This window comes from Oncorhynchus tshawytscha, linkage group LG27, assembly GCF_018296145.1.
Source record: "Oncorhynchus tshawytscha isolate Ot180627B linkage group LG27, Otsh_v2.0, whole genome shotgun sequence".
NCBI lineage: Eukaryota > Metazoa > Chordata > Actinopteri > Salmoniformes > Salmonidae > Oncorhynchus > Oncorhynchus tshawytscha.
This window is the reverse complement of record NC_056455.1, coordinates 460,196-487,977: the sequence shown is the minus strand read 5'-3', so window position 1 is coordinate 487,977 and position 27,782 is coordinate 460,196. Positions and strand designations below refer to the sequence as shown.

Here is a 27,782-nt window from a genome sequence, read left to right as displayed (position 1 = left end):
CTTTATTATGAGCCGTCCTACCCTCACCAGCCTCCTGTGTGTTGTACAGATAATGCAGTGCTGATTTGGCTGAATGGAACCCCTGGACTGACACTACCATGTCTCCATAAGGAAGCATCCATGATGCAAGCAGACGCACTTCACTAATCAGTAGCCATAAATCATTGAATGTATAGTATTCACACAACATTGTGCGATAGCGGATTTTCGCCACTGTGATGAGACGCCCTCTTCTTGCACATCCTGGATGTGCAGGGGGGATATTTTCAACCATACAGACACAGGCAGGCCAAGCACTTGAGCCTAAGGGGTTTGCTGTCCTCATCCTCTCTCTATGACTGAAAGAGAGACTCAGCCAATCTGTGCACGGTGACGCACCGCAAGGCTGGATCTAGATGCGCTTCATCATCATATTTAACACACCCACCCTCGATCTCACGCTGGACAGACAGTGGTTCTCTTTTTCCTCGCGCAAAAGCCACATATTCGAGAGAGAAAGCGAATCGGCACCTGTCCGAATTATTTATTTGATTTGTCTCGTTTTGGTTGTTTTGTATTGCCTGTCGTTATTCCGGATTTGTTGTGTGATCATTGACATATATTTCATACTGGGTCACTTACTGTGCAATAGGCTATATGTCAACTAATTCACTTAGCCTACACTTTTTTAATTTTATTTTTTACCTGCGGCGCTTTTCAACGTTGGTTCGCCGTTTATCGTGGCAAAGGAGGAATCTCAAATAGTATTTTATTTATTTATTATATTTTGACATTGGTGAATAGCGCTCCCTGCGCGTTTCCTATCCCGGACTGGACCAATGCGTTGCCCGTGGCCAGCGGATCCACGATAGCCTCGTTTCTCACACCGCAGAGTTCACGCTCAACGGCCGGACGGATGTGTGCCAGCAGACCCCGCGAACACACACCTCTGATGGATCATTTATCTACCGTTTTTGAGCTTTTATTTCGGGCCCCTTGCACTTTCTTTATACCTTATGTTGTGCATAAAGCCTTGAGGTCGGACTCGGATCTATAGAGCAGAAAGCAGTTGAGATAATGCCGCTTGCTCAACTTGACCGTTGGTCTGAACCGAATCGACCTGTTTTACCTGGGCGCATGCGGAGAATCCTCTCGTTCTGAATCACAAAAGGAGCCTTCTATGTGGTTGGGAATACAAAAGTTGAACACTGAAAACTTTAGTCTACTCAAGACGGCTATAAGTGAAGATGGTTTCGTGTTCAACGTGTATTTCATTAAATTGGCATCCAGCGTAATAAACATAATCAGTGATGTAGTGAGTCTGTTCATATGCGTGCTCATCATTTGCAGTAAATACTCACAACAGCTCAAACAGAGGACTATGAAGATGCTACTCTTCCGTAAATTCCGGGTTTTGATTCTCATGGTGTTTCTAATCGCCTGCTCGATGCACATCTTGATAGACTTGTTACCAAAGCTGGAGAGGCGCGGCAACACCGGCTGCTCCTGCTCGCACACGCCGAGCGAGGGCCCTCAGAACTGGGCTAAACACCGAGCCAGGTCGGGAGTGGAGTCGGGCTGGCCTAACAAACACACTCTGAGAATCCTCCAGGACTTCAGCAATGAGCCAAACTCTAACATCTCTTCCCATTCTCCGGAGAAGATCCCCAAAGCGGGGGATAAAACGGAAGCCTTTATACGGCCTGAACATTATGCGCAAAATGGTGACCAAAATAGACGGTTTATACCGGACACTGTGCTCAACAAAAACGTACCTGTCAAAGGTTCAAGGTTGCGGGCGCTGTTTGACCACCCATTATTTAAGAGAGCCTTACCATCTCTGACCGACGAGGACACATTGTTCAATGTCAATACAGACATCAGATTTGACACCAAAGGCGCCACAGAGAATCAGGAATGGTAACCTATATTTTTATAGATATTTATAGACTATCACCAGTCTATCTGAAAGTGATTATTATCCTCCTCAAATTCAACATAAGACATGAACATACATTAAACAAAAAATACACCTAAGATATGATATGTTAATGACAATTGTAATCGTGTTACTACATGAATAAAAGTGTTATTACACAAAGGGTTATAGGCTGCTGAACCGTATTATCAAATGTCCCTCTTGCAAATTCAAGTCCCTTAGTAAAACAGGTCACCTCAACACACAAAACACTAAAACAGCTGAAGCACTAAAAAGGATGGGGATTCTGGGGTTACACAAAATGCATGATCATGTCATCCTCCCTGTTGTAATAACACTGATGACCCTCTCCCCCCCACCCCCCCCCCCCCAGGCATGCTGAGCAGAACGTGGAGGAGTACTCTCCGACAGGAGGGGAGCTGACGGTTGACTCCTACCCCAACTGGCTCCGCTTCCACATAGGGATTAATCGATATGAGCTCTACTCCAGACACAACCCAGTCATCGATGCCCTCCTCAGGGACTTGGTCTCACAGAGAATCACCAGCGTTGGTAAGTCAGAGGAGAGAAGGTAGCTTCTCTATAGCCTGGTCCCAGATTTGTTTTTACTTCGTTCAGCCAACTCTCATGCCATAGAAGTTGAGAAACTAGCCTGGTTCCAGATCTGTTAGTGGTTTGTTTAGCCATCTCCTCTGACTATCATTGACACAGATAACTTGGCGAAGGCACATACAGATGAGACGAGGATAGTTTCTCCTCTGTATGGCACAACAACAATAGTCAGAGGACTTGGCTAAACGAAACACAGAAACAGATCTGCGACCAGGTTCTCTCTCCAAATCCACACGCAGTGAAATGAGAGGATGCAGGATGGATACAGCTTGGTCTGGCAGTATGGCCAGCTACATGCTGCTCCCTCCAGCCCATGTAATTACACAGCTATATGACTACTGAGAGGCCAGGATGTCAATACCAATTGAGACTACAGAAGCCATCAGTTGGTAGTTTGGGTTTTTCTTTATATAGCATGCCTAGCTACCTACTCAACTCATTCACAGAAAGAATACAATACAAATGATCAATGGATATTATATACTGTATATTGATAATGAATGACAAATTCCATTTTCTAGTTGATAGGTGACATATTTGGTAATGTGTAACTCACACTAGGACATGTAGAACATAGAGCCTAAAGCCTTTGGGTCTGTTACATCAGGGCATCTTTATAGAGTGGGTATGCCAACAGTCTAGAGACTGAAACGTTGACATTTTCCTCTTTAATGGTTCACCCTCTTCTCGCCTTTGCACAGCCCATGTCAACATCTCTTTTACATTGAACAAGATTTTCTCAAAGCTATTATGGTATATTTCAAAGACTTTGTGCCTCTTTTTGGGGGCCAATTTGCTTTACGGCCAAGAAATTGACTTGAATTTTGTCCCTTTTTGGATGTGAGGATTTCATCTTCTGCCCTCTGAACAGCTGTCTCAGGAGTCCCTGTAGAATGGCTTATTATGTTCTAGGTTCTAGAATGAGAGAGCGAGAGAGAGGGAAGAAAGAACAGAGAGAGAGAATAAGGGAAGAAAGAAGAGCGCGAGAGAGAGAACAGAGAGAATGGAAAGAACAGAGAGAAAACAGACAGCGATGTGAATGCACTCTTTGTCCTTCACCTCCCAGTCTCCTTCCTGATCAAACAAACACTGTGACATCATCTGTCACTCACTCTGAGTACACAGTCACACAGTCTGAACTAGAGATCGACCGATTATGATTTTTCACCGCCGATACCGATATCGAATTATTGGAGGGCCAAAAAAGCAGATACCGATTAATCGGCCAATTCATTTATGTGTAATAATGAATATTACAACAATACTGAATTAACACTTATTTTTAAATAATATAATACATCAATAAAATCTATTTAGCAAAAACAAAGTGTTGGAGAAGAAAGTAATGTGCCAATATGCAATATGTGCCATGTATGTGCCATGTAAAAATGTGTGCCATGTAAAAATGTGTGTCATGTAAAATATGTGCCATGTAAAATATGTGCCATGTAAAAATGTGTGCCATGTAAAATGCGTGCTATGTAAAATATGTGCCATGTAAAATGTGTGCCATGTAAAATATGTGCCATGTAAAAAGCTAACGTTTCAGTTCCTTGCTCAGAACATGAGAACTTATAAAAGTTGGTGGTTCCTTTTAACATGAGACTTCAATATTCCAAGATAAGACGTTTTAGGTTGTAGTTAATATAGTATTTATAGGAATATTTCTCTCTATACCATTTGTATTTCATATACCTTTGACTATTGGATGTTCTTATAGGCACTATAGTATTGCCAGTGTAACAGTATAGCTTCCGTCCCTCTCCTCGCCCCTACCTGGGCTCGAACCAGGAACACATCGACAACAGCCACACTCGAAGCAGCGTTACCCATCGCTCCACAAAAGCCGCAGCCCTTGCAGCGCAAGGGGAATAACTACTCCAAATCTAAAAGCGAGTGACATTTGAAACAGTATTAGCGCACACCCAGCTAACTAGCTAGCCATTTCACATTGGTGACACCAGCCATTAGGCTGATAGGCTTGAAGTCATAAACAGCGCTGTGCTTGTGAAGAGCTGCTGACAAAACGCACGAAAGTGCTGTTTGAATGAATGGTTACGGGCCTGCTGCTGCTTAGTCAGACTGCTCTATCAAATCAGACTTAATTATAACATAATAACACACAGAAATGCGAGCCTTTGGTCATTAATATGACACAATTTCACTAGTTAACTGTACGGTTGCAAGATTGGATCCCCTGAGCTGACAAGGTGAAAATCTGTCATTCTGCCCCTGAACAAGGCGGTTAACCCACCGTTCCTAGGCCGTCATTGAAAATAAGAACGTGTTCTTAACTGACTTGCCTAGTTAAATAAAGTTGTTGTTTTTTTAAATTTAAAAAAAGGAAATTGGCGCCCAAAAATACAGATTTCCGTTTGTTATGAAAACTTGAAATCGGCCCTAATTAATCGGTCATTCCGATTAATCAGTCAACCTCTAGTCTGAACTGAATCAGTGGGAGAGGTTGACCATCCTCTGGAGAGGGAAATTCATTGCATAATTGATTATATCATCTCTGATGATTTCCTTGTACTCTACAATGTCATCCAGTGAGACTGATTCTGCCATACTGTAATTGCTGTCAATGATGGTTTGAGTTGTTTGTCTTTGTGTATCTCCAACAGCCATGAAGTCTGGAGGCACACAACTAAAACTCATCATGACGTTCCAGAACTACGGACAGGCTCTGTTCAAACCTATGAAGTAAGTAGACTGCTTTATAACAACCAGAAATGTGTCTCATGGTGATGTATTGTATAGGTTCAATAGGCTATTCGTACAGTGCCTCAGGGGGACAATCTAGATGAATAAAGGTTAAATGAAAACTAAATTAATTTTATTTAACCTTATTTGTATCCAGGTTGGCCATATTGTAATGATAATATACTTCCTCTGAGAGACTTGGTCCTTTGGTCCTAATCCTTTTCATCATTGTTATAGCTAGCTGGGTTTTAAATTGAATTACTTTTGTTATCGTAATTGGTTAATCATATTCACCCTCCTGTGGTGTGTGGCCTCAGTGGCAGTGTGGAGAGCTGGGTTAAGCCTGTGGCTGATCCCAGGGGGGAGAAGGAGGAGGCGGAATAGGAGGAGGGAAGGGGGAGAAGGTGGTGGAGGAATAGGAACAGGGAAGGGGGAGAAGGAGTAAGAGGAGGGAAGGGGGAGAAGGAAGAGGAGGGAGGAAGGGGGAGAAGGAGAAGGAGGAGGGAAGGGGGAGAAGGAGGAGGGAAGGGTGGAGAAGGAAGAGGAGGGGGAAGGGGGGGAGAAGGAGGAGGGAAGGGGGAGAAGGAAGAGGGAAGGGTGGAGAAGGAAGAGGAGGGAGGAAGGGGGAGAAGGAGGAGGGAAGGGGGAGAAGGAAGAGGGAAGGTGGAGAAGGAAGAGGAGGGGGAAGGGGAGAAGGAAGAGGAGGGGGAAGGGGGAGAAGGAGGAGGGAAGGGGGAGAAGGAGGAGGGAAGGAGGAGGAGTGAAGGGTGGAGAAGGAGGAAAAGGAGGAGGGAAGGGGGAGAAGGAGGAATAGGAGCAAGGAAGGGGGAGAGGAGTAGGAAGAGGGAAGGGGGAAGAAGGAGGAATAGGAACAGGGAAGTGGGGAGAAGCTATTCATAGGCTGTCATTACTAACTCCTTCAGTCTAGTCATATTAAGTCAAGCGAGACACACCTCAAATCAGGAGAGAAGCATACTGACATTTTAAACCAGGTGGTTCGAGCCCTGAATGCTAATTGACTGAAATCTGTGGTATATCTGACAACATGCAACGGGTATGACAAAAAATTACTTTTTACTGCTACTAATTACATTGGTAACTAGTTCATTATAGCAATAAGGCACATTAGGGGTTGTTGTATATGGCAATATAGCACGTCTAAGGACTGTTCTTACGTACACAATGCAACATGGAGTGCCTGGATACAGCCCTTATACCATATACCACACCCCCTAATGCATTGTTGCTGAAATATGCAATCAAAATCCATCCAGATTTTCTCTATGCGGTACACTAATATTAAATTTGAACAAAAACAGGAAATTACGTTTGTTTGGGATTTAAATCTATTTGTTGTTTGAGGCTGTCAACTCATGTCTGATATTATCTATCCCCTTGGTGTTCTAATCTAAAGACAAGAGGGGCAGGAGGAGTATGAGACTTATTTTCACTCCCCCGTCTTGATACATTTCATTTAACAAAGCATGGCCATCAGAACTGTCTTGATGGCAGAGTTAGACCCCAATCTCCATCCAGCTGGACTGGCAGACATTTCCTCTGCACTATTCCCTAGACAATATTGTGAACCGACACACACACACTTACATTTGAGACATTTAGCAGACACTCTTTTTCAGAGGAATCAGTGTTAACTGCCTTGTTCATGGGCACATCGACAGATTTTTTCACATTGTCTGTTCGGGGATTCGAACAGCAAACTTCCGGTTACTGTACCAACACTCTTAACCGCTAGGTTACCTGCCGCCACACACACATGCATACACATGCATGCAAACACTTGCACACTCACACACACACTGCACCATAACACCCCACCAACTCTCTCCTCAATCTGTTTGCGTGTTGCCACATGGTGCATCAAAGAGACAGAGGCTGCAACATCAAAGGCTTCACATCAGCTTCTCCTCTGAACACAAATGCAAATGCATCAACATTTGAGAGAGAGGAGCAGAGCGTCTGGGTACCAATCTGGCGACGGACTCTACCGGTAAACTGGGTTCAGAATAGAATGGCACCGAGCAGGTGCAGAACAGAGCAGGAATCCAGTAGTGCTGCTCTGTATCAATCCTATGTCTCTCTCTCTCTCTCTCTCTCTCTCTCTCTCTCTCTCTGTCTCTCTCTGTCTCTCTCTGTCTCTCTCTCTCTCTCTCTCTCTCTCTCTCTCTCTCTCTCTGTCTCTCTCTCTCTCTCTCTCTCTCTCTCTCAATTCAATTCAATTCAATAGACTTTATTGACATGGCAAGTTAAATTACTTGTCAAAGTATACGGTACCAGTTAAAAGTTTGGACACACCTACTCATTCAAGTGTTTTTCTTTATTTTTAATAAATGATAATAATGAAGACATCTAAACTATGACATAACACATATGAAATCATGCAGTAATAAAAAAGTAGCCGCCTTTGCCTTGATGACAGCTTTGCACACTTTTGGTATTCTCTCAACCAGCTTCACCTGGAATGCTTTTTCAACAGCCTTGAAGGAGGTCCCACATATGCAGAGCACTTGTTGGCTGCTTTTCCTTCACTCTGCTGTCCAAATCATCCCAAATCATCTAAATTGGTTTGAGGTCGGGTGATTATGGAGGCCAGATCATCTGATGCATCACTCCATCACTCTTCTTCTTGGTCAAATAGCCCTTATACAGCCTGGAGATCATCCGGAACCAACCTGGAACCAAAAATCTTAAATTTGGACTCATCAGACCGAAGCACAGATTTCCACCAGTCTAATGTATATTGCTCGGGTTTCTTGGCCGAAGCAAGTCTCTGCTTCTTATTGGGGTCCTTTAGTAGTGGTTTCTTTGCAGCAATTCGAACATGAAGGCCTGATTCACACAGTCTTCTCTGAACAGTTGATGTTGAGATGTGTCTGTTACTTGAACTCTGTGAAGCATTTATTTGGGCTGCAATTTCTGAGGCTGGTAACTCTAATGAACTTATTCTCTGCAGCAGAAGTAACTCTGGGTCTTCCTTTCCTGTGGCAGTCCTCATGTGAGCCAGTTTCATCATAGCGTTTGTTGGTTTTTCCGACTGCACTTGAAGAAACTTTAAAGTTCTTAAGATTTTCCAGAATGACTGACATTCAAATCAAATCAAATCAAATCAAATTTTATTTGTCACATACACATGGTTAGCAGATGTTAATGCGAGCGTAGCGAAATGCTTGTGCTTCTAGTTCCGACAATGCAGTAATAAAAAGCAAGTAATCTAACTAACAATTCCAAAAAAAACTACTGTCTTATACACAGTGTAAGGGGATAAAGAATATGTACATAAGGATATATGAATGAGTGATGGTACAGAGCAGCATAGGCAAGATACAGTAGATGATATCGAGTACAGTATATACATATGAGATAAGTCTGTAAACCAAGTGGCATAGTTAAAGTGGCTAGTGATACATGTATTACATAAGGATGCAGTCGATGATATAGAGTACAGTATCAACGTATGCATATGAGATGAACAATGTAGGGTAAGTAACATTATATAAGGTAGCATTGTTTAAAGTGGCTAGTGATATATTTACATCATTTCCCATCAATTCCCATGATTAAAGTGGCTGGAGTAGAGTCAGTGTCATTGACAGTGTGTTGGCAGTAGCCACTCAATGTTAGTGGTGGCTGTTTAACAGTCTGATGGCCTTGAGATAGAAGCTGTTTTTCAGTCTCTCGGTCCCAGCTTTGATGCACCTGTACTGACCTCGCCTTCTGGATGACAGCGGGGTGAACAGGCAGTGGCTCGGGTGGTTGATGTCCTTGATGATCTTTATGGCCTTCCTGTAGCATCGGGTGGTGTAGGTGTCCTGGAGGGCAGGTAGTTTGCCCCCGGTGATGCGTTGTGCAGACCTCACTACTCTCTGGAGAGCCTTACGGTTGAGGGCGGTGCAGTTGCCATACCAGGCGGTGATACAGCCCGCCAGGATGCTCTCGATTGTGCATCTGTAGAAGTTTGCTTTGTGCATCTGTAGAAGTTTCATGTCTTAAAGTAATGATGGAATGCCTTTTCTCTTTGCTTATTTGAACTTTTCTTGCCATAATATGGACTTGGTCTTTTACCAAGTAGGGCTATCTTCTGTATACCACCCGTACCTTGTCACAACACAACCGATTGGCTCAAACGTATTAAGAAGGAAAGAAATTCCACAAATGTACTTTAAACAAACCACACCTGTTCATTGAAATGCATTCCAGGTGACTACCTCATGAAGCTTGTTGAGAGAATGCCAAGTGTGTGCAAAGCTGTCATCAAGGAAAGGGTGTTTACTTTTACTCATCGCAAATATAAAATATTTTTGATTTGTGTAGCACTTTTTTTGCTTACTACAAGATTCCATATGTGTTATTTCATAGTTTTGATGTCTTCACTATTATTTTACAATGTAGAAAATATTAATAATAAAGAAAATCCCCTGAATGAGTTGGTGTGTCCAAACTTTTGACTGGTACTGTATATATAACAAAATAGTGGGACCAACAGCAATAATAATAGTAATAGTGGAAATGGGATTACCATTAACAGAAATTATGTCTACTTATGATAAGGTAAAAGGTTTATGTTTTGTCTCTATATGATATGGTAAATATATCCAATGCAAAAAACATCTACATTTAAATTGGATTAATATGCATATATTTCCATTCATTCCAATATATTCCCGTTAATTCCCAAAGTAAGTTTCCACCTATGAATATTCCCCAAAATGAGCAACCATACTCCGATCACTCTAACATAAATGAAAATGTAATTGAAAATCTAATCAAACACTTCATGGCAGGCCATGAGCTAATGTTGTGCAAAATTTGTATAGGCTATGCACAAGAAAAGAGTGATGGCCTCTACTAAAAAGAGGAGGCTCTCAACAGCTTTCTTTAGATTAGACCTACTGTATTTTATAATTAAGATTGGTCAAAGTAACCACTCTTTTCCTTGATTATAGCTTACAACAACAATATTAATGATAATAAAAATATATATAAGCAGTAGTAGTAGACCAGTCTCAACAAGTCAGTAGTAGTAGACCAGTCTCAACCAGTCAATAGTAGTAGACCAGTCTCAACCAGTCAGTAGTAGTAGACAAGTCTCAACCAGTCAATAGTAGTAGACCAGTCAATAGTAGTAGACCAGTCAATAGTAGTAGACCAGTCAATAGTAGTAGACCAGTCAATAGTAGTAGACCAGTCTCAACCAGTCAATAGTAGTAGACCAGTCAATAGTAGTAGACCAGTCAATAGTAGTAGACCAGTCTCAACCAGTCAATAGTAGTAGACAAGTCTCAACCAGTCAATAGTAGTAGACCAGTCTCAACCCGTCAATAGTAGTAGACCAGTCAATAGTAGTAGACCAGTCAATAGTAGTAGACCAGTCTCAACCAGTCAATAGTAGTAGACCAGTCAATAGTAGTAGACCAGTCAATAGTAGTAGACCAGTCTCAACCAGTCAGTAGTAGTAGACAAGTCTCAACCAGTCAGTAGTAGTAGACCAGTCTCAACCAGTCAATAGTAGTAGACCAGTCAATAGTAGTAGACCAGTCAATAGTAGTAGACCAGTCTCAACCAGTCAATAGTAGTAGACAAGTCTCAACCAGTCAATAGTAGTAGACCAGTCTCAACCCATCAATAGTAGTAGACCAGTCAATAGTAGTAGACCAGTCAATAGTAGTAGACCAGTCTCAACCAGTCAGTAGTAGTAGACCAGTCTCAGTCAATAGTAGTAGACCAGTCAATAGTAGACCAGACCAGTCAATAGTAGTAGACCAGTCTCAACCAGTCAGTAGTAGTAGACCAGTCTCAACCAGTCAATAGTAGTAGACCAGTCAATAGTAGTAGACCAGTCTCAACCAGTCAATAGTAGTAGACAAGTCTTAACCAGTCAATAGTAGTAGACCAGTCTCAACCAGTCAATAGTAGTAGACCAGTCAATAGTAGTAGACCAGTCTCAACCAGTCAATAGTAGTAGACCAGTCTCAACCAGTCAATAGTAGTAGACCAGTCAATAGTAGTAGACCAGTCAATAGTAGTAGACCAGTCAATAGTAGTAGACCAGTCTCAACCAGTCAATAGTAGTAGACCAGTCTCAACCAGTCAATAGTAGTAGACCAGTCAATAGTAGTAGACCAGTCTCAACCAGTCAGTAGTAGTAGACCAGTCTCAACCAGTCAATAGTAGTAGACCAGTCTCAACTAGTCAATAGTAGTAGACCAGTCAGTAGTAGTAGACCAGTCTCAACCAGTCAATAGTAGTAGACCAGTCTCAACCAGTCAATAGTAGTAGACCAGTCTCAACCAGTCAGTAGTAGTAGACCAGTCAATAGTAGTAGACTAGTCTCAACCAGTCAATAGTAGTAGACCAGTCAATAGTAGTATACCAGTCTCAACCAGTCAGTAGTAGTAGACCAGTCTCAACCAGTCAATAGTAGTAGACCAGTCAATAGTAGTAGACCAGTCTCAACCAGTCAATAGTAGTAGACCAGTCAGTAGTAGTAGACCAGTCTCAACCAGTCAATAGTAGTAGACCAGTCAGTCCTAGTCAATAGTAGTAGACCAGTCAGTAGTAGTAGACCAGTCTCAACCAGTCAATAGTAGTAGACCAGTCTCAACCAGTCAATAGTAGTAGACCAGTCTCAACCAGTAGTAGTAGACCAGACCAGTCTCAACCAGTCAATAGTAGTAGACCAGTCTCAACCAGTCAGTAGTAGTAGACCAGTCTCAGACCAGTCAATAGTAGTAGACCAGTCAATAGTAGTAGACCAGTCAATAGTAGTAGACCAGTCAGTAGTAGTAGACCAGTCTCAACCAGTCAATAGTAGTAGACCAGTCAATAGTAGTAGACCAGTCTCAACCAGTCAATAGTAGTAGACCAGTCAGTAGTCAGTAGTAGTAGACCAGACCAGTCAATAGTAGTAGACCAGTCAATCAATAGTAGTAGACCAGTCAGTCAGTAGTAGACCAGTCAGTAGTAGTAGACCAGTCTCAACCAGTCAATAGTAGTAGACCAGTCAATAGTAGTAGACCAGTCTCAACCAGTCAGTAGTAGTAGACCAGTCAAGTAGTAGACCAGACCAGTAGACCAGTCTCAATAGTAGTAGACCAGTCAATAGTAGTAGACCAGTCTCAACCAGTCAATAGTAGTAGACCAGTCAATAGTCAATAGTAGTAGACCAGTCAATAGTAGTAGACCAGTCTCAACCAGTCAATAGTAGTAGACCAGTCAGTAGTAGTAGACCAGTCTCAACCAGTCAGTAGTAGACCAGTAGTAGACCAGTCTCAACCAGTCAATAGTAGTAGACCAGTCTCCAGTCAATAGTAGTAGACCAGTCAATAGTAGTAGACCAGTCTCAACCAGTCAATAGTAGTAGACCAGTCAATAGTAGTAGACCAGTCTCAACCAGTCAGTAGTAGTAGACCAGTCAGCAGTAGTAGACCAGTCAATAGTAGTAGACCAGTCAATAGTAGTAGACCAGTCTCAACCAGTCAATAGTAGTAGACCAGTCAGTAGTAGTAGACCAGTCAGTAGTAGTAGACCAGTCTCAACCAGTCAATAGTAGTAGACCAGTCAATAGTAGTATACCAGTCTCAACCAGTCAATAGTAGTAGACCAGTCAATAGTAGTAGACCAGTCAGTAGTAGTAGACCAGTCTCAACCAGTCAATAGTAGTAGACCAGTCAATAGTAGTAGACCAGTCTCAACCAGTCAATAGTAGTAGACCAGTCAGTAGTAGTAGACCAGTCAAGTAGTAGACCAGTCTCAACCAGTCAATAGTAGTAGACCAGTCAATAGTAGTAGACCAGTCTCAACCAGTCAATAGTAGTAGACCAGTCAATAGTAGTAGACCAGTCAGTCAATAGTAGTAGACCAGTCAATAGTAGTAGACCAGTCTCAACCAGTCAATAGTAGTAGACCAGTCTCAACCAGTCAATAGTAGTAGACCAGTCAGTAGTAGTAGACCAGTCTCAACCAGTCAAGTAGACCAGTCTCAGACCAGTCAATAGTAGTAGACCAGTCTCAACCAGTCAGTAGTAGTAGACCAGTCAGTAGTAGTAGACCAGTCAATAGTAGTAGACCAGTCAATAGTAGTAGACCAGTCTCAACCAGTCAATAGTAGTAGACCAGTCAATAGTAGTAGACCAGTCAGTAGTAGTAGACCAGTCAGTAGTAGTAGACCAGTCTCAACCAGTCAATAGTAGTAGACCAGTCAATAGTAGTAGACCAGTCTCAACCAGTCAGTAGTAGTAGACCAGTCTCAACCAGTCAATAGTAGTAGACCAGTCAATAGTTGTAGACCAGTCTCAACCAGTCAATAGTAGTAGACAAGTCTTAACCAGTCAATAGTAGTAGACCAGTCTCAACCAGTCAATAGTAGTAGACCAGTAAATAGTAGTAGACCAGTCTCAACCAGTCAATAGTAGTAGACCAGTCAGTGGTAGTAGACCAGTCAGTAGTAGTAGACCAGTCTCAACCAGTCAGTAGTAGTAGACCAGTCAATAGTAGTAGACCAGTCAATAGTAGTAGACCAGTCTCAACCAGTCAATAGTAGTAGACCAGTCAATAGTAGTAGACCAGTCAGTAGTAGTAGACCAGTCTCAACCAGTCAATAGTAGTAGACCAGTCAATAGTAGTAGACCAGTCTCAACCAGTCAGTAGTAGTAGACCAGTCAGTAGTAGTAGACCAGTCAATAGTAGTAGACCAGTCAATAGTAGTAGACAAGTCTTAACCAGTCAATAGTAGTAGACCAGTCTCAACCAGTCAATAGTAGTAGACCAGTCACCAGTAGTAGTAGACCAGTCAGTAGTAGTAGACCAGTCACCAGTCAATAGTAGTAGACCAGTCAATAGTAGTAGACCAGTCTCAACCAGTCAGTAGTAGTAGACCAGTCAGTAGTAGTAGACCAGTCAATAGTAGTAGACCAGTCAATAAGTAGACCAGACCAGTCAATAGTAGTAGACCAGTCAGTAGTAGTAGACCAGTCTCAACCAGTCAATAGTAGTAGACCAGTCAGTAGTAGTAGACCAGTCAGTAGTAGTAGACCAGTCTCAACCAGTCAGTAGTAGTAGACCACAACCAGTCAGTAGTAGTAGACCAGTCAATACCAGTAGACCAGTCAATAGTAGACCAGTCAATAGTAGTAGACCAGTCTCAACCAGTCAATAGTAGTAGACCAGTCAGTAGTAGTAGACCAGTCAGTAGTAGTAGACCAGTCTCACCAGTCAGTAGTAGTAGACCAGTCAAGTAGTAGTAGAGACCAGTCTCAGACCAGTCAATAGTAGTAGACCAGTCTCAACCAGTCAATAGTAGTAGACCAGTCACCAGTCAGTAGTAGACCAGTCTCAACCAGTCAGTAGTAGTAGACCAGTCAGTCAGTAGTAGTAGACCAGTCAATAGTAGTAGACCAGTCAATAGTAGTAGACCAGTCAGTAGTAGACCAGTCAGTAGTAGTAGACCAGTCTAGACCAGTCAATAGTAGTAGACCAGTCTCAACCAGTCAATAGTAGTAGACCAGTCAATAGTAGTAGACCAGTCTCAACCAGTCAATAGTAGTAGACCAGTCAGTAGTAGTAGACCAGTCAGTAGTAGTAGACCAGTCAGTAGTAGTAGACCAGTCACCAGTAGTAGTAGACCAGTCAATAGTAGTAGACCAGTCTCAACCAGTCAATAGTAGTAGACCAGTCTCAACCAGTCAATAGTAGTAGACCAGTCAATAGTAGTAGACCAGTCTCAACCAGTCAATAGTAGTAGACCAGTCTCAACCAGTCAATAGTAGTAGACCAGTCTCAACCAGTCAATAGTAGTAGACCAGTCTCAACCAGTCAAGTAGTAGTAGACCAGTCAATAGTAGTAGACCAGTCTCAAGTCAGTAGTAGTAGACCAGTCAGTAGTAGTAGACCAGTCTCAACCAGTCAGTAGACCAGTAGTAGACCACCAGTCTCAACCAGTCAATAGTAGTAGACCAGTCAATAGTAGTAGACCAGTCTCAACCAGTCAATAGTAGTAGACCAGTCAATAGTAGTAGACCAGTCAGTAGTAGTAGACCAGTCAGTAGTAGTAGACCAGTCAATAGTAGTAGACCAGTCAATAGTAGTAGACCAGTCTCAACCAGTCAATAGTAGCAGACCAGTCTCAACCAGTCAATAGTAGTAGACCAGTCAATAGTAGTAGACCAGTCTCAACCAGTCAATAGTAGTAGACCAGTCTCAACCTGTCAATAGTAGTAGACCAGTCTCAACCAGTCAATAGTAGTAGACCAGTCTCAACCAGTCAATAGTCGTAGACCAGTGTCAACCAGTCAGTAGTAGTAGACCAGTCTCAACCAGTCAGTAGTAGTAGACCAGTCAATAGTAGTAGACCAGTCTCAAGTAGTAGTCAGTAGTAGTAGACCAGTCTCAGTAGTAGTAGACCAGTCTCAGACCAGTCAGTAGTAGTAGACCAGTCAGTAGTAGTAGACCAGTCTCAACCAGTCAGTAGTAGTAGACCAGTCTCAACCAGTCAGTAGTAGTAGACCAGTCTCAACCAGTCAGTAGTAGTAGACCAGTCTCAACCAGTCAGTAGTAGTAGACCAGTCTCAACCAGTCAGTAGTAGTCTGACCAGTCAGTAGTAGTAGACCAGTCTCAACCAGTCAGTAGTAGTAGACCAGTCAGTAGTAGTAGACCAGTCTCAACCAGTCAGTAGTAGTAGACCAGTCTCAACCAGTCAGTAGTAGTAGACCAGTCAGTAGTAGTAGACCAGTCTCAACCAGTCAGTAGTAGTAGACCAGTCTCAACCAGTCAGTAGTAGTAGACCAGTCTCAACCAGTCAATAGTAGTAGACCAGTCTCAACCAGTCAGTAGTAGTAGACCAGTCAGTAGTAGTAGATCAGTCAATAGTAGTAGACCAGTCAATAGTAGTAGACAAGTCTTAACCAGTCAATAGTAGTAGACCAGTCTCAACCAGTCAATAGTAGTAGACCAGTCAGTAGTAGTAGACCAGTCAGTAGTAGTAGACCAGTCTCCACCAGTCAATAGTAGTAGACCAGTCAATAGTAGTAGACCAGTCTCAACCAGTCAGTAGTAGTAGACCAGTCAGTAGTAGTAGACCAGTCAATAGTAGTAGACCAGTCAATAATAGTAGACCAGTCAATAGTAGTAGACCAGTCAGTAGTAGTAGACCAGTCTCAACCAGTCAATAGTAGTAGACCAGTCAGTAGTAGTAGACCAGTCAGTAGTAGTAGACCAGTCTCAACCAGTCAGTAGTAGTAGACCACTCAATAGTAGTAGACCAGTCAATAGTAGTAGACCAGTCTCAACCAGTCAATAGTAGTAGACCAGTCAATAGTAGTAGACCAGTCAGTAGCAGTAGACCAGTCTCAACCAGTCAATAGTAGTAGACCAGTCAATAGTAGTAGACCAGTCTCAACCAGTCAGTAGTAGTAGACCAGTCTCAACCAGTCAATAGTAGTAGACCAGTCAGTAGTAGTAGACCAGTCAGTAGTAGTAGACCAGTCTCCACCAGTCAATAGTAGTAGACCAGTCAATAGTAGTAGACCAGTCTCAACCAGTCAGTAGTAGTAGACCAGTCAGTAGTAGTAGACCAGTCAATAGTAGTAGACCAGTCAATAATAGTAGACCAGTCAATAGTAGTAGACCAGTCAGTAGTAGTAGACCAGTCTCAACCAGTCAATAGTAGTAGACCAGTCAATAGTAGTAGACCAGTCTCAACCAGTCAATAGTAGTAGACCAGTCAATAGTAGTAGACCAGTCAGTAGTAGTAGACCAGTCAGTAGTAGTAGACCAGTCAAGTAGTAGACCAGTAGTAGACCAGTAGACCAATAGTAGTAGACCAGTCTCAACCAGTCAATAGTAGCAGACCAGTCTCAACCAGTCAATAGTAGTAGACCAGTCAATAGTAGTAGACCAGTCTCAACCAGTCAATAGTAGTAGACCAGTCTCAACCTGTCAATAGTAGTAGACCAGTCTCAACCAGTCAATAGTAGTAGACCAGTCTCAACCAGTCAATAGTCGTAGACCAGTGTCAACCAGTCAGTAGTAGTAGACCAGTCTCAACCAGTCAGTAGTAGTAGACCAGTCAATAGTAGTAGACCAGTCTCAACTAGTCAGTAGTAGTAGACCAGTCAGTAGTAGTAGACCAGTCTCAACCAGTCAGTAGTAGTAGACCAGTAGTAGACCAGTCTCAACCAGTCAGTAGTAGTAGACCAGTCTCAACCTGTCAGTAGTAGTAGACCAGTCAACCAGTCAGTAGTAGTAGACCAGTCTCAACCAGTCAGTAGTAGTTGACCAGTCAGTAGTAGTAGACCAGTCTCAACCAGTCAGTAGTAGTAGACCAGTAGTAGTAGACCAGTCAGTAGTAGTAGACCAGTCTCAACCAGTCAGTAGTAGTAGACCAGTCTCAACCAGTCAGTAGTAGTAGACCAGTCAGTAGTAGTAGACCAGTCTCAACCAGTCAGTAGTAGTAGACCAGTCTCAACCAGTCAGTAGTAGTAGACCAGTCTCAACCAGTCAATAGTAGTAGACCAGTCTCAACCAGTCAGTAGTAGTAGACCAGTCAGTAGTAGTAGATCAGTCAATAGTAGTAGACCAGTCAATAGTAGTAGACAAGTCTTAACCAGTCAATAGTAGTAGACCAGTCTCAACCAGTCAATAGTAGTAGACCAGTCAGTAGTAGTAGACCAGTCAGTAGTAGTAGACCAGTCTCCACCAGTCAATAGTAGTAGACCAGTCAATAGTAGTAGACCAGTCTCAACCAGTCAGTAGTAGTAGACCAGTCAGTAGTAGTAGACCAGTCAATAGTAGTAGACCAGTCAATAGTAGTAGACCAGTCAGTAGTAGTAGACCAGTCTCAACCAGTCAGTAGTAGTAGACCAGTCTCAACCAGTAGTAGACCAGTCAATAGTAGTAGACCAGTCTCAGACCAGTCAATAGTAGTAGACCAGTCAATAGTAGTAGACCAGTCAGTAGTCTCAACCAGTAGACCAGTCTCAACCAGTCAATAGTAGTAGACCAGTCAATAGTAGTAGACCAGTCTCAACCAGTCAGTAGTAGTAGACCAGTCAGTAGTAGTAGACCAGTCAATAGTAGTAGACCAGTCAATAGTAGTAGACAAGTCTTAACCAGTCAATAGTAGTAGACCAGTCTCAACCAGTCAGTAGTAGTAGACCAGTCAGTCAGTAGTAGACCAGTCTCCACCAGTCAATAGTAGTAGACCAGTCAATAGTAGTAGACCAGTCTCAACCAGTCAGTAGTAGTAGACCAGTCAGTAGTAGTAGTAGACCAGTCAATAGTAGTAGACCAGTCAATAATAGTAGACCAGTCAATAGTAGTAGACCAGTCAGTAGTAGTAGACCAGTCTCAGACCAGTCAATAGTAGTAGACCAGTCTCAACCAGTCAATAGTAGTAGACCAGTCAATAGTAGTAGACCAGTCAGTAGTAGTAGACCAGTCAGTAGTAGTAGACCAGTCAATAGTAGTAGACCAGTCAATAGTAGTAGACCAGTCTCAACCAGTCAATAGTAGCAGACCAGTCTCAACCAGTCAATAGTAGTAGACCAGTCAATAGTAGTAGACCAGTCTCAACCAGTCAATAGTAGTAGACCAGTCTCAACCTGTCAATAGTAGTAGACCAGTCTCAACCAGTCAATAGTAGTAGACCAGTCTCAACCAGTCAATAGTAGTAGACCAGTGTCAACCAGTCAGTAGTAGTAGACCAGTCTCAACCAGTCAGTAGTAGTAGACCAGTCAATAGTAGTAGACCAGTCTCAACTAGTCAGTAGTAGTAGACCAGTCAGTAGTAGTAGACCAGTCAGTAGTAGTAGACCAGTCAATAGTAGTAGACCAGTCAACCAGTAGTAGACCAGTCTCAACCAGTCAATAGTAGCAGACCAGTCTCAACCAGTCAATAGTAGTAGACCAGTCAATAGTAGTAGACCAGTCTCAACCAGTCAATAGTAGTAGACCAGTCTCAACCTGTCAATAGTAGTAGACCAGTCTCAACCAGTCAATAGTAGTAGACCAGTCTCAACCAGTCAATAGTCGTAGACCAGTGTCAACCAGTCAGTAGTAGTAGACCAGTCTCAACCAGTCAGTAGTAGTAGACCAGTCAATAGTAGTAGACCAGTCTCAACTAGTCAGTAGTAGTAGACCAGTCAGTAGTAGTAGACCAGTCAGTAGTAGTAGACCAGTCTCAACTAGTCAGTAGTAGTAGACCAGTCTCAACCAGTCAATAGTAGTAGACCAGTCTCAACCAGTCAATAGTCGTAGACCAGTGTCAACCAGTCAGTAGTAGTAGACCAGTCTCAACCAGTCAGTAGTAGTAGACCAGTCAATAGTAGTAGACCAGTCTCAACTAGTCAGTAGTAGTAGACCAGTCAGTAGTAGTAGACCAGTCTCAACCAGTCAGTAGTAGTAGACCAGTCAGTAGTAGTAGACCAGTCTCAACTAGTCAGTAGTAGTAGACCAGTCTCAACCAGTCAGTAGTAGTAGACCAGTCTCAACCTGTCAGTAGTAGTAGACCAGTCTCAACCAGTCAGTAGTAGTAGACCAGTCTCAACCAGTCAGTAGTAGTTGACCAGTCAGTAGTAGTAGACCAGTCTCAACCAGTCAGTAGTAGTAGACCAGTCAGTAGTAGTAGACCAGTCTCAACCAGTCAGTAGTAGTAGACCAGTCTCAACCAGTCAGTAGCAGTAGACCAGTCAGTAGTAGTAGACCAGTCTCAACCAGTCAGTAGTAGTAGACCAGTCTCAACCAGTCAGTAGTAGTAGACCAGTCTCTCTCTCTCTCTGTCTCCTTTTTGCATCCGTAAAGTCTTACTTATGGTGAAAAGTGATTTTGAGCATCAGTCAGGTCAGTCAGCTTCCTCATTGCCCAACTCAGGCAACAGTAAGTCTGATGATTCACCCCTTAACATCGGCCTTGTCATGTTGTGCGCCTTACAAATGATCTCTGCATCCTATTTAGTTGCACAATGAGGTAGAGCCACCCACAGTACAGTCTAGTCTACTGTCTTAGTGGGTTAGCCTGGAATCCTAACTGATAAGCTCCATTTCACCATGATTCCAGTCTTTGTTTGGGTATGGAGCAGTAGGTTGGGCTTTAACACTGCCTCTGTAACGATCATTATTCAGTCTAGCTGTCTGTCTGTCAGTCTCTCTGTCTCGTCTGTTTATGGGTGTGGAGGAGACGTGATCGTCATATGTACATCCAAATTAGATCCTGAGTACACAGACATTGTTTGTTAGCTGATGAGATCAAATTGGAGGCAGGGTTGGGTGTTGATATAATCATGGTTTCTGTTCCAGCATTCCTGGTTAACTGTATTGCTTGCCAATCAACTCCACTGAGTCATACAGTACACACAAATCCAATATACCCTGTCGCTTTCTATGGAGACAAATTGGATAGTCTGTGTAGTATCAATCAAACACAGGAGGCTGGTGAGGGGAGGACGGTTCATAATAATGGTGCAACCATATATTTAACTGATTGACAGTTTGACAGTAGAGCCAGTGCAATATTTTTCACTCTTTTTTGTCAGTATATTAACAACACCAAATAACTCCCCTGAGATATGTGTAGGAATATCATTACTCACACAAAACATTTCAACATTTCATCAAAATGGGCGAGATGTGAAACAATGGTTTTATCAAATAGCATCAGAGCTCAGGGCGATGTGCTGTATTGAGATAGAAAAATGTCTGAACTGAACAAGACGCGTCTGAACAGAGTGTCTTTCATTCGCTTTGATGGCTGCTTGGCTTCTCTCTGAGAACAATGCAGCCCTATGACAATACAACGAGTTCTGTTTTGTCAGCCTTATAGAGAGATATCAAACTAACACAATCGTTCAACATTCTCAGCATATAATATCATCTCTTCTCTTTATTTTAATCTCGAATACAATATGAACATTATTTCTCTCTCTCCCCTCTCTCTCTCCCTCCCTTTCTCTCTCTCTGTCCTCTCTTTTTTATAATATAACAATATTTGACTAGGTTTCCTGAGATTGACTGTTGTAGAGGAATGACTGGCCTCAGGACAACTGGTTGAGAGGAGATGAATATGAGACAGGTCTAAAATGAGTAGAACTGACACTTTATGATTACTACAATGACACAGCTTCAGGCCAGCGAAGGTTGGTATACTGTAGTAGATGTTTCACCTCTAACCGCTGGTTCAGGGTCAGATATTGTTTTCCCATCAGATTGTTTTATGGTGAACAAATACTGATTATTGTAAGGTTGTGTGATTCCAGATCTGTGGTGATTGAGGGTTCATCTTCTAACATAAGTGACACAGGGCAGTGATTGCTAGATGGGGATGCCTTCCCCGGGCCATTGAAAACAAGTCTAGGAAGCGCAAGAACTGTTCTATATGCACTATTTCTATGCTTTTTAATTGATTTATTTTTGCATCTTGTTCTTTTGGGTTTGTACACCAGACAAATCTATTTCACAGCGGTTTAGATGGTACAATGATTCTCTACACTATACTTGATTGTTTTGTCACATAAACTGAAATTAGGCGAACTATTAGAATTTTGGCAAGCAGGAAATTGCAGAGCGATTTCTGCATAGTGCACCTTTAATTGACCTGCCTGGTAAAATAATTATAATTACAGTAAGTAAAACAAGAAATGTCACACTCTTCAAAGATATATTATGATGATCATCTGAACACAGATCTAGGATCAGCTTAGCATCACCCTACTATAACTTAACCATTAGGAGGAAACACACAAACAGACCTTAGACCAGTGTCTTAGTAGCAGTTCACAGTGTTCCTAATGGGAGATGAAGTGAGTCAGAAGAACAAAATAATGAATCAGTAAAGATCCCAGTGTGATCATGTGATACAACAACACTGTGAGCCCAACACTGGTTCAGCAAATTACCCCCTAATGTTTAATAATGTTTTGACAATTTCCCTGTTGTAATGCTGTAATTGGGTCCTCTGGGCATTGTTGAGTTCAACAGGGTTTGTGTTGAATGACTTAATATATGTTTATGGAGGCTAGTCTAATGAACGGGAGGCATTGTGAAAGGCAATGTAAGCATAACACACACGCGCACCCCCCCACGTACGTATGTACGTATGTACGTATGTATGTACAGTGGGGCAAAAAAGTATTTAGTCAGCCACCAATTGTGCAAGTTCTCCCACTTAAAAAGATGAGAGAGGCCTGTAATTTTCATCATAGGTACACTTCAACTATGGCTGACAAAATTAGAGAAAAAAAATCCAGAAAATCACATTGTAGGATTTTTTATTAATTTATTTGCAAATTATGGTGGAAAATAAGTATTTGGTCACCTACAAACAAGCAAAATGTCTGTCTCTCACAGACCTGTAACTTCTTCTCCTCTCCTCTCCTCTCCTCTCCTCTCCTCTCCTCTCCTCTCCTCTCCTCTCCTCTCCTCTCCTCTCCTCTCCTCTCCTCTCCTCTCCTCTCCTCTCCTCTCCTCTCCTCTCCTCTCCTCTCCTCTCCTCTCCTCTCTCCTCTCCTCTCCTCTCTCTCTCTCCTCTCCTCTCCTCTCCTCTCCTCTCCTTTCCTGTCCTCTCCTCTCTGCTCCGCACTCCTCTCCTCTGCTCTGCTCTCTTCTGCTCTATTCTCTCCACTCTCCTCCTCGCTGTTCTCCTCTCCTCTCTGCTCTCCTCAGCGTTCTCTAGCATTGCTGAGTCTCATTGTTATAAATGAACACTTCTCAGCCCAGTGTTTCTCCTCACCACACCCCTGATGATTTTGGACAGGCTGGGAGCAAACAAACCTTTCTCTGTTACATTCATTGATAGGTAGCTCTGCAATCCGTGCATTACTCACAGCTTCCATGCTGTGAGTGTTTAAACCTTAGAAACATTTCTTTAAAAAGCTAAAAATCCTCCCTCCAGGTAGATTATTATCAGTTAGAATGTTGTTCTGCTTCCACTGTTAAAGGAATAAAAACACATTTTTGTGCTTAGTAAAGGAAAGGTGACGGGTTAGTACAGAATCTGCATATCACAGGTTCTCTGTGTGTTTGTCTTTGTACGCCTGGGTGCGTGTGTGACTTCACTCCTGACATTTCTGTGTTGTCTCAGAGGCATAATGTTTATGGCTCATCACAATGCATCACATTAAGGCAGGCTCTGATAAACCCGCTCATTGTCTCTGGGAAGACAGAGAAGGTTAATCACCCTGTTTTTATGACACTGATGTACACAACCCCTCCTCCGGCCTCATCCCTATCTGTTCTCCTCTGGAGAGAGAAAGAGTCATTTTAACAGTAGCTCATTGTGTGACTGTGTCAGTTGATATCAACTGTCACCTTGTCTCGTCTCTTGGAGAGAGAGAGACATTATTAGACCCAACCAAATCAGGAAAAAACAAAACATAATTACTTGACACATTAAGAAGAATTAACAAAAAAACTGAGCAAATTAGAATGCTTTTTGGCCCTAAACAGAGAGTACACCGTGGCAGAATACCTGACCAAAATGAAGGAAAGCTTTGACTATGTAGACTCAGTGAGCATAGCCTTGCTACTGAGGAAGGCGGCCATAGGCAGACCTGGCTCTCAAAGGAAGACAGGCTATGTGCTCACTGCCCACAAATGAGGTGGAAACTGAGCTGCACTTCCTAAACTCCTGCCAAATGTATGACCATATTAGAGACACATATTTCCCTCAGATTACACACACCCACATAGAATTCAAAAACAATCCCAATTTTGATAAACTCCCATATCTACTGGGTGAAATACCACAGTGTGACATCACAGCAGCAAGATTTGTGACCTGTTGACGCAAGAAAAAGGCAACCAGTGAAGAACAAACACCATTGTAAATACAACCTGTATTTATATGTATTTATTTTCCCTTTTGTAGTTTAACTATTTGCACATTGTTACAATACTGTATATAGACATGATATGACATTTGAAATGTTTCTATTCCTTTGGAACTTTTATGAGTGTAATGTTTACTGTACATTTTTGATTGTTTATTTCACTTTTGTTTATTATCTATTTCACTTGCTTTGGCAATGTAAACATATGCTTCCCATGCCAATGAAGCCCTTTGAATTGAATTGAGTTGAATTGACATCCCTCCAAGGCCGACAGTACTACTCTATCTTTCTGCCCAGAGATAATGTAGCTGCTCTCAAAGCCATCACGTTGATTCTTTCAAACTGCTTGACGAAAACAGTGAATACTCCTTTTACCCTGACGTACCTGGGTACGAGACGTGAAGCAGCCGTGTAACTCTTCTCAACTTTGATCGGCACAGTGCTTTTCCACGTTTATAGGTGTCGGTTTAATCTAGTCTCCTGCATGCCAAAAGAATAAAGGCATTTCAAATGTCATATTAGGTCTATATACAGTATTGTAATGATGTGCAAATAGTTTAAGTACAAAAGGGAAAATAAATCAACATAAATATAGATTGTATTTAGATTGTATTTACAATAGTGTTTGTTCTTCACTGGTTGCCCTTTTCTTGTGTCTCTCTGTCTCTCTCTCCTCACCAGTAGACATGTTTTATAACCGGTAGTTCGTTTTGGAGGAAAGACCCTCAGGAGAATCATTCATAGATAATGAAGCAGGGGGTAAAATACCACGTTGACAGTTCCACAAAGTCTTGACTCAGGTTTAATTATGACACCGAAGGGCCAGTGTCACGTTTTCACTCCTCACATCTCCTCTCACCAGACGGACAGTAGGTCTAATCGGGTTTTTATTTGTATTTTTTACATAGGAGCTAAGTGATCTGATATGAAATATGGTGTTGTATAGGTCTATATGCATCATTATTGGACAACAGCTAAATCTATTTGCTGCTGTACAGTACATGGTAGTTTGGTCTTTCCCTAAGCTAAGTGATCTGATTCTAAATACACCATGTTGTGTTGTAAATATATAACAGAAATATCTGTTCAAAGCTTTACATGAGTACAGCGCCTTGACTCCATCTCTCACAAGGGATTTTTAACTCCCTGATCCAGTGAAGGGAGATGGGAGATGTGGATGGCTCATCCCATTGATGTAACTGTCCTCAACGCAACGCGTAACATCCCTGTCCCAACATGATTAGTTCTCTAGTCTCCCCCCTCCTACAGTCCACCAGGGTTGATGAAGACTTTCTATTTGCACTCTGTCTCTGTGAGTTAGATGTTGAATCTCTCTCTCTCTCTCTCTCTCTCTCTCTCTCTCTCTCTCTCTCTCTCTCTCTCTCTCTCTCTCTCTCTCACTCACTCGCTCTCTCTCTCGCTCTCTCAGCCCCTCATGATGGGTTCAGATTTTTTTGTGTGGCCCTCATCCCCATCAAAGTCGCCCACCCCTGCTCTAAATTGTACCAGATAGGGGTTCTTTGGCTTGTAACTGTAGCAAAACCCTTTTTGGTGCTATGTAGAACCATTTTTTGAACGTTCTATAAATAACCATGCTGATAAGGTTCTAAATGGCACCTGTATAGTGCTATGAAGAACCCTTTCCTAAGGTTCTATAAAGTACCATTACAAAAAGTAGTTTATAAACTGGGTGATTGACTTCGTGATATAAGGCCAATACACCACAGCTAAGTGCTGTGTCCAGGAACTCCGGTTGCATCGTGCGTAAGAACATTGGCCATATACCACACCTTATTGCTTAAATATAACACCTAAAAAGGGTTCTGCTGTCGTTAAATACCTTTTTGGGGCTATTCAGAACCCTTGTTATGGGTCTTTGTAGAGCCGTTATAGAGAATAGTTCTATAAAGAATCTTCCTCAATCTGAAAGGTTCTTTGTAGATCCTTTTGAATATAGTTGTTTTTTATTCTGGTCAGCCATATTATATTGTTAAATTCCATAAGTGTTATTATGTGTTCATTGACAAGTTGAATCAAGTCATCTACCTCTGGAACAGCTGGGGGTCCCTGAGGGGAGAATTGACAACTAGTGACTGATTCAGTCAACCACTTTCAAATGACACAAGGCCATACGTGAGTCTCTCACAAGACACTGGCCGTAGTCATATATAATGTCATTCTTCTTCTTCTCTGAGGTTTAACGGTGGTTGACATCCAATATGTTGCATTGCCACCCCCAACCGAACTATAGTGTAGATCCATTACACTTTGTGATACAAAATGGGAAAAAGGAACCAAAAAAAGGAACAAAATTGTATATATATATGGACACATACATTTATATATATTTATTTTTATATATTTATATGTATTTATATATTTATATATACAGTACCAGTCAAAAGTTTGGACACACCTACTTATTCCAGGGTTTTCTTTATTTTTACTACATTGTAGAATAATATTTTAGAATAAGGCTGTAACATAACAAAATGTGGAAAAAGGGAAGGGGTCTGAATACTTTCCGAATGCACTGTATAGTGTACCATGGGTAAAGACTCAAAAAGACTGACAGTGACTCCTCAGGTTCACCACGGAGGTGAGCCTGGTCACAAACACCAGCAATCTTCAACTTCAATTGCTCCACCTCCACACTTAATGCTACCCCTACTCCTTGCCCTGTTCCTAAGAGCAAAGGAAGAAACAGATCTTGACTCAAGTTTTGTGGCACAGAGTGTCTGATCCTTCTGGTCAGAAGAAACACAAACATCAGAAGTCCACTTCGGGTTACCTTCACCGATTCAACAACACCCATCTTCTTCTCCACCAAACCGGGAACCATCCATTGATCAGCCAAAAGGCCTGGTATAATGTGTAATGGCATAACACAACACATTAGATCAACTGAAATGATACTCACGGCTGCACAAAAAGAGACTGAAAAAGAGAAAAAGAGTTGTGAGAAAACCTACACACCCAAATATGCTAATGAGCTGCCTCCCCTAGAGTTTAATGATCATTCAAAGAGCAAATGAGCCTTTTGTGAACCACAAAGAACCATTGAAGGATTCTTTGAGTCGTTATGGTTCCACATAGAACCATCACCCTTACCAAAGAAACGTTGAGAAACCCTATTTTTTTTGTTTGTACGTTTCAGGGCTGTAGAATAGAAAAACCTTCACAGCGGAACACAAAGCAGCCAGAAGTGTTCCTATATCAATGCATAAGGAGGACACACCTACCATAACAGCTTATCCACCATCATTAATTGTCTACATTTGTGAATGTGATTGTGCTATCCAAGTGGTAGGCAGTAGTCACAGCTGTTTTGAATGGAACAACAACAACAAAAAGTATTCCACAGGGACTGGAAACTGGTGGCTTATCATATATAAAAATGTCTTTCTCTTTGTGTGTGTGTGTGTGTGTGTGTGTGTGTGTGTGTGTGTGTGTGTGTGTGTGTGTGTGTGTGTGTGTGTGTGTGTGTGTGTGTGTGTGTGTGTGTGTGTGTGTGTGTGTGTGTGTGTGTGTGTGTGTGTGTGTGTGTGTGTGTGTGTGTGTGTGTGTGTGTGTGTGTGTGTGTGTGTGTGTGTGTGTGTGTGTGTGTGTGTGTTTTCCTCCCTCTTATTCACCCCAGAGAGTTTATTAAAGTAGTTTGTGGATTGTGTAAAATGAAAGGATAAAGAAAATTGCATATGGCAACCAGCCCCACCAAT

The 27,782-nt window shown here is 42.2% G+C and overlaps 1 protein-coding gene across 1 annotated transcript in view; it reads left to right on the top strand.

The window, feature by feature from the left end:
- Positions 1–426: 426 nt before the first annotated feature.
- LOC112259012 (extracellular serine/threonine protein kinase FAM20C) overlaps positions 427–27,782 on the top strand; it is a 100,697-nt gene continuing 73,341 nt past the window's right edge. Inside the window, exons 1-3 of the mRNA XM_024433760.2 lie at positions 427–1,899; positions 2,292–2,470; positions 5,155–5,233. Coding sequence (XP_024289528.1) covers positions 1,160–1,899; positions 2,292–2,470; positions 5,155–5,233 — 998 coding nt within the window. The 5' untranslated portion in view covers positions 427–1,159. The remainder of the gene's footprint in view (positions 1,900–2,291; positions 2,471–5,154; positions 5,234–27,782) is intronic.